Source organism: Macadamia integrifolia, chromosome 8, assembly GCF_013358625.1.
Source record: "Macadamia integrifolia cultivar HAES 741 chromosome 8, SCU_Mint_v3, whole genome shotgun sequence".
NCBI lineage: Eukaryota > Viridiplantae > Streptophyta > Magnoliopsida > Proteales > Proteaceae > Macadamia > Macadamia integrifolia.
Window position 1 is genome coordinate 24,657,914 of NC_056564.1, and position 8,012 is coordinate 24,665,925.

The window sequence follows — 8,012 nt, forward strand, 5'->3', positions numbered from 1 at the left end:
CAAAGAGGGGGAAGCTTCTCCTACCAAAATCGTAGCCTTCTTTCACTCAAAACCCATTTTTCTTGCTTCCATAGTGTAGGGCTTGAAAAAACGAAGAAGCTGCAACTTGGTTCACCCAAATCCGAGTTAAAATGAGGGAGATATGACATTTTGAAGTTGGAGCAATGAGATAGCCTGAAATAGAATCTTCGTAGGGGTGGCGTAGGCTACACCGGCGGCGCGCACAACAGGGGCGAAATCTGACCGTAGATCTCATATAAAAGATCTTGTAATATAAGCCGTCGGATTAAACCAACGGACAATAGATCCAAGCCATTAAATTTGAATCTCGATGACGTCATCATGACGTAGGCGTTGACATCGTCAGAAGTGTTGTCGATCTATGATTGGTTGCTTTTCCGGATTTTAAGGGAGCTTGTCTCCCACTCACAAAAGAGAAATGCATATCGACCGTTGGATCCGAATCCTCCATGATGCTTTAATCAGATTTCTTGAGATCATTAAGATCGGAATCTTTTTTATACCTTCTATACACACGCGAAACACCACAACATACCTTGATAAGGTGTAGCGCTAGTGCATCAAGAATCATGCACCTAACCAATCAAATTCTACGCGCAAGCATCTATCTCGTCCATGTCAGCGCAAAATCTCAGCAGCCTTTGGATGAGCATCAAGCCTACGTTTAGCAAGCCCCATCCATTTCACTTCCCCTACTCCTCTTTATTACAATCAAGCCCCTGCTTCCATATGTTTCAGTGTTTAAAGACCTCTTGCAACTCAGACCTTCAAAATATTTAAATTACACAAAAGCCCCTCGAATTTCAAAAATAAATTCTGAAAAATCCACCCACCGAGAGCAACTGATGAATTTTCGGTTTGGATTTTCAAACCGACTTTACGAAAACACTTATAACTTTTTCATACGATATCCGATCGAGATGAAATGAAGTGTGTTGGAATCGTAACTGGATGCTCTACGACTTTTCAGAAGACTCAATAATCTGAATCATCCATGTAAAAAGACCAAAATGCCCCTACACCTTTCCAATGACGTATCTTTCTCATACGGAATCGGAATACGATGAAATCAGAACCGTTGGAAAGATTGTATTATTGTCGTATTGTTACATGTAGAACACTTCCTTTAAAAAATTCATCTTCAATGCCGAAACTATCCTCGACTGCCACAAATGCCGTAACTTCTTCATACGGTATCGAAATGTGACGAAATTAAATGCACTGGACTAGGTAAATTACAACCTATCTTTTTCATGAATAACCGATCTTCCAAAAATGTCATTTTGACTGGCAAAAATTCCCTCGATCGTAAATAGGCCAATTTTTCCAGTTTTGACCCAGAAACCCGCACCACCTATTAATGATGTATTAAACCACTCCATGCATACCAAGATGCTCTGTTATCTCATCGGTGACAGTGGACACTGCCATGTCATCATTTTCATCCACGTCACCCAAACTGACCACGTCATCACCGCCACGTCATCATCGCCACGTGGCCGAGTTGCCAACAAGGACAACCATAAAACAATAGGTCAATCAGTCGGGTTGGATTGGTCCATTTAAGTAATCAGTCCTCATATGCTAGGCATGGTCCCATTTATAAACAGTAGATCGTACTTTTTAACCAGGCTACCAATAATCTGGCTAAACGGACCTCAGTCCGATTTTAAACATGCTAACGACACATTTATCTCTAAATAAACTATAATCGGGCCACTAAATGAACTATAATTGGGCTTTATGAGGTCTTTAAACATATCGGGCTTAGCAAATGGGCTTTAAAAGCACTCTAGACAGACCATAAACAGCTATAAACATTTCAAGCTATTAATCGATTGGTCCCAGTTGAGTATCTATCAGGTAGCACCCTAGCAGCAGGAATGACCTATTAATAAAAGCGTCGGCTGCAACCCAACACTTATATTAATGGGCCAACCTGGTTTGGGCTTTAGACAATCAGGTTCGGTCGGGCCTGTTGGACCAGGCCTATAATTGACACCTCTACCTTGGGTTTCAATGGTTCGGTTTGAACAGGTTTTGGTGTGAGAATGAAAGTTTAAATCTTAATCCAATAAGGGTGCATTGGTTTTGACTTCGGTTCAGTTTGGTTTTTGCTTATTGGTTTACTATCGATTTACCATTTAAACATATTAAAAAATTATGAAGAACAAAGAATGTTTTTTTATGAATTTCAGCTGGTATCGATTTCTATCATGTTATATTGGTTTTATTTTTATTTTGGTTCAGTATCTTATCAGTTTTTGTGCAATCCAATTTGGTTTCGGATTCACAAAGCCCTAGTCCGAAACATGATCTAATAAAACAATATCAATGAATTTCGATCTAGTTCGGTTTAGGGTTTCACAAATTCCCAATATCGAACATGATTCACTAAACCCATATCGATTTTGGTTCAATTTTGATCCATTTGATTTGGTTTAATCGGTTTCAACACCCTCCCCCTACCTTTGCCCATGTGAACTTCATATTCTTTTTGTGTCTGCTCTCCCCATCCATGGGTTGATGATGATTTGGAATTCACTGTAGTAGTGACCACTCAAATCCCTTTCAATCAGGCCTGCCAGAATGGTATTTTGATCACCAAAAATGCCCTCCATGAAGAATATCTAATTGTAAGTAGTAAATTGACCACAACTTACCTCCCATGCAAAGTCCAGAAATAACCATTTGATGAGCATATTGACCTAGAAGGCCAATTGGTTCGACTTAATTAACTACTTGTCTGTTTGCTGCCTCTTGAAGTCATCACTTCTCACCAACACTACGAGTCCACGAGCCCAAATCCTCTCCATTTTTTTTGGGGGTCACAGGCCAAATGTTCTATAAGAAAATTCTCTTATGAGGCTATGTTTGGTAGTCAAGAAAAAAGGGGGGAAAATTTTTTGAAGAAAAGAGAAAAAATAAGCACATAAAATCATTGTGTAATTATAATTTTTATCTTATTATGTCTTTTGTACTTTTTTTTTTCCTTGACTACCAAACGTAACCCAATGATAAAATACATGACGACATAATCCAGTGTAGGTAACACAAAATTCCAACCTTACAACGTAAGTGTTTGCTTAAGGGATTTTTTTTATTTTATTTTATTTTATTTATTTTTTTTTTTTTTTGAGGTGGTGGTTGCAATTATAATTTTTATCTTATTATGTCTTTTGTACTTTTGTTTTTCCCTTGGCTACTAAACATAGCCCAATGATAGAGTGTACATGGAGGTACTACAAAATTCCAACCTGTTGTAAGTGTTTACTTGTGGGAATTTTTTTTCTTTTTTTTTGAGTTAGGGTGCAAGTCATCATATTGGAATCTTAATACATAAGATTCAGTCTTTTTATTTTTAAACAAAGTTTTTTGAATCTTTTTTTTTTTATTATTATTATTTGGAGAGTTTTCTTCCACCGGGTTAAACTGTTCACCACTCTAGCCTAGGGTTCACAAACCCATATAGGATTTTAGTATGTTTTCAAAATACCCTCCCAATGCGTGTATGTATAATGGGAGGTGACATATTTTGAAATAAACTAAAACTCCATGATAGAGTAGTGAACATTCTTACCTAGTGGAGGAAAACTTACTCCAAGTGTTAACGGCAATTCAGGATGGGTACACTTAAGTGTAAAATGAGTAAATCCTTGTGGTATCTGATTGGTTGTCATTAGACAATCCAACCAACTTCCAAATACAGATGACAGATGATTCAATTCAAGGATTTGGAGATCTGCTTTGCCTTTCTCAACTCAAATCAACTTAAATAAATCTTCTAGTAATCATACATTACCATAAATACCAACTAATGGAGAAATACCATGGGACCACAAAAACTTGTATCTCAGTCTCCACTTCTAAATTTCAAAATTTCAACAAAATAGTACATTTTTTCCGCGGACAAACAACTGAAATGACCAAAATTTTCAATCGAAAAGATCAAAATTTTCACAAACCGAGATCAAGGAAACTTCAACCGAAATGGACACCAAAATTTGTTGAAATTTTTCTCCTGGTAACAATGTAAGCTCTGATGTTACTGAACCGTCTTCTGAAGGTACATCCCCCCTGGAGTGGTTATGAGGGTAGTTCACATCGAAGGTCTCCTGCTTCTACAAGTACCCAATACGAGGTCAAGTGGATCCTAATGCAACCTTTAAAAGCCAACCCTCAAACCAAATCAGAAAGGCTCAGTTTCTACAACCAGGTCCATAAACCACCTGGTTGGAAGTGCACTCTGTGTTCGGTTCTTCATGCTTTGATGAACAAACAGTTATTACAACCATTGTTTCTTCTAAATTTTAACCCCTGTGATTCATTTATCAAACATTAAAACAACTATGCTTTTCCCTAAAATCTTTGACCTAATTCTCCCACTCCCAAATGATGCACATCTTTTGCATATCCAGTATGCTCCATAACCCTAGTGAAGAAACATTTTATCAAACTTGCACAATAAAATTCAACTCCCTAGTCTAATCCAGTTGCAAAAGCAGCCACTAAGAAAAACTTTACAAGGAATCAAACAGTTGGGGCACCATGAACACATTTAAAGATAAGGGATCAGTGGCAAACCATCTGCAAAAATTTCTTCTGGGAATTCTCATGAGCTTTCTACAGATACTAAAGTAGCAGAGGCATAAACTTGCAAAAAAGAGAGATACAATCTGGTGACCATCATAGGATGGAAATATTTTTACAATAAACATTTCGGCGAGTCCCCAAACCTCAGAATGGTCACAATGGTGGTGGCCTCGTTAACTTATTTGTTCAAGGACCTTGGTCATGCGCTAGTTCCTACCTACAGTGCATCATTGAACACAGAGAAACCTGATTTAGCTATAAGCCACCTTACATGGGAATTGAGTGGAAAGCTTCACAAACAACATTATCTATGAAAGAACAAAACTTGTAAATATGATGGAAGAAAAACAGATTCCACCACAAATATTCAACCACGAGTGGAAGAACTAAAGGTTATGGAACTATGATTTCACTTGGGAGGAAGAAGCAAGTCTCAACAGAGAAATAAGAATATGATATATGACCAACCACAGAACTAAACCCTGTTCTCAAATAAAGCAGTCTTTCATTTTAAGGAATTCAACTCAAAACACTCTAAAAGCCCATTCTGATATACATGGTACCAAACCATCAATTCCAAATGAAATTTTAGTTAATTCCTCTTTGACTGCAATATGACTACTACCACATGAGAATCCAAAAATAGAAACAAGAATGTTCTGAAAGACACAACAGAATAGCAACTAGAGCCAATTCTAGAATAGGGTAACCATTGATCCACAAGAAAATGTTTAGCACCAAGGATCCCCTATTGCCAATTGCCCAAGGGAGAGTTCAATGTTAATTGTTATAATCTCACAAATAAGGATCAACACACATAACAGGAGACCAGAAAATTCAAATCTAATCAGACAATTTGTCAGTCCTTTATACTTCAACACAGCACATATTATAATTATCATTCCTCCCTAAAACCCTAATTATTTCAGAAAAATCAGATGCAAGAATGCACATCCATGACAAATGAGGTCGTCACAATCCAGCAAAAGAAACTTATAAAAGCCATAGAACAAGAAAACCCTAAAAAAAACACAGCATTTTCCAGTAGCAGGGAAATTTAACAAAATTATAATCAGCAAAACTTGACATTCATCAAGACCGAATGAAACCAAAGAAGGAACCAAGTTCACTACTTGGACACGACTAACCCATTAAAGCTAAGAAAATTAAAATTTCCTTGGAGCCCCACCTCCATAGCCACCACCTCTACCGTAACCAGATGTCGGAGCCGTAGTGGTATCGACTTGCTTGACAACGCCGGGAAGATCAGCCATGCCCAGGGCAGTGAGCATATCGATAGTTTCCTTGTCGACCTCAATGTTATCAATTTTAATAGTGGATTCGTCGGGTACAAAGTCCATACGCCTCTCACGTTCTTCTTCCTGGAGTTTGAGAGATATCCCACGAACTGGGCCTCTTTGGATGCGCTTCATGAGATGGGTAGAAAACCCAGCGATCTTGTTGCGGAGGCGCTTCGATGGGATGATGGCTACTTCCTCCAAGATCTTCTTGTTGGTGTGGAAATCGAGTGTCATTCGAGAGTAGTACCTCTCAATCACCTGTCGAGAGGATTTCTTCACTGTCTTGGTGCGAACGCGTCCCATGGTGGCAGCTCCCGGTGAAGAGAATGGGTTTAAAGTAGGAGAGAAGGCTTCCTCTTGCAAGGTAAAAGCAGCTGCAACTGAGATGGTAGGAAGGGCTAGGGTTTTCCCGCTGAAGAGAATGGGTTTGAGGTAGGGGAGAAGGCTCCTGCAAGGTAAAAGCGACGGCAACTGAGACGGTAGGAAGGGCTAGGGTTTCGTATAATCATTACCCCAATTAGGGGTGTCAACCGATCGGTTCAGTTCGATTTGGTTTTGGTTGGATTGAATCGGTTTTTGGTTTAGGAATTGAGGAGACCAAAATCAATTCATTAAGGAAATTCGGTTTTCGATTGGTTTCGATTTTGGCCCGATTTAGTTTCGATTTATGTTGATTTTTCAGTATCTGGTTAATAGCGGTTTAGTATTGGGCTTGGACCATAATTTACTCTTACCTTAAACTGTAGTGACAAAAATTATTTGACGAACACACTTTAAATTTGTGACTAAATCATCATTTATCATTGTAAAGAATAGATAACTAATTACTAAAAAAATAACTGATATTGAAATCACAAAATAAACCCTGTTATCCAATCATTAATTTAACTATCAAACTAATTTTGTATAGTGAACAAAAAAATCAATGGAAGCATTGTTACAATTTACAAATCAATTTCTTTATTTATAAACTCATATTTTTTTATTTGTAACAATTCCCTTTAAAACAAAAAATATTCTCATTAATATTGTAAAAAAAAATAGATAATTAATTCACCAATTTATATTCTTATAATCATTTATTTTTTTATCGGTTTCATTCAGTTTGATTATTGATCAGTTTAATTTAGATCAGTTTTCAGTCGATCCCAACATATCTTAATCCAAAATCAATCCAATAATGATCGTTTTGACTCGATCCAAGTTTTTTTCAGTTTTATCGGCTCGAATTAGGTTTTGACACCCCTAACTCCAACCAATATCAATTGTCCATCCCAGGCCTGCTATGGTGGCTGGCACTTTTTCACTTGGGAGAGTGACAATCAAGTCTCCAAATTATTAGTATCTTACTTGCTTTCCAAGAAAGTTGTGGCTCTCTTGCCCTTATTCTGGGACCTAGGGCCCTTTATCGGTTCCTTGGAGTTTCATTCATGGACGCTTCATGGTCAAATTTAATGATGGGATACTTGGATGATTGGAGAATAATCCTTTGGTTGAAGTACTTAGTAAGTCCTTTACATTGGAACTCAAAATATTCCACAACTACAGTGATAGAGTCTTTTCTTCCTTGTTTAGTGAATTAAGAACTGGGATGGAAGAGATGCTGGGGTTCCAATATGGGAAATGGTCCATAAGGATGATGAACACCATGAGACAAGATGAAAGAGGAGTTCAGATTGTTATTAATTACAACAGTCTAGACTCGAGAGAGGGAGGTATTTTAATTATGATTAAGGAGTGTCTAATCCTAGATTATAATTAGTGGGGCTTATGGTTCTAAGCTACGTTAATAGATCGATCGTACTGCCATGCCAGTAGCCGTGTGCATGGCAATCAGTCATGCCAGCAGCCATGTGCACAGTAGATTGTAGCCATGTGTGTGGCATTGTAACTATGTTAGCCCCCATGTGTGTGGCCATATCAAAACAGAAATACTCTGGCTTACCTTAAAAGAAAATGGATTTTTTTTTTTTTTTTTTATTCCTGTCCCATTCAAACATGATCCAACAAACTCATATCGATTTTGGTTCAATTTTGATCGATTCAATTTGCATTAATCGGTTTTGAAACACCCCCCCCCCAACCTTTGCCTATGTA

General features: G+C 37.8%; 1 protein-coding gene across 1 annotated transcript; it reads right to left on the reverse strand.

Moving 5' to 3' along the window:
- Positions 1-4,593: 4,593 nt before the first annotated feature.
- LOC122087590 (40S ribosomal protein S17-like) lies at positions 4,594-6,417 on the reverse strand. Its single transcript, XM_042656777.1, has 2 exons — positions 5,804-6,417; positions 4,594-4,831 (listed from the first exon to the last, which is right to left on the reverse strand). Exons 1-2 carry the CDS (start codon positions 6,216-6,218, stop codon positions 4,821-4,823), a joined length of 426 nt encoding a protein of 141 aa, XP_042512711.1. The 5' UTR covers positions 6,219-6,417; the 3' UTR covers positions 4,594-4,820.
- Between the last annotated feature and the right edge of the window lie 1,595 nt (positions 6,418-8,012).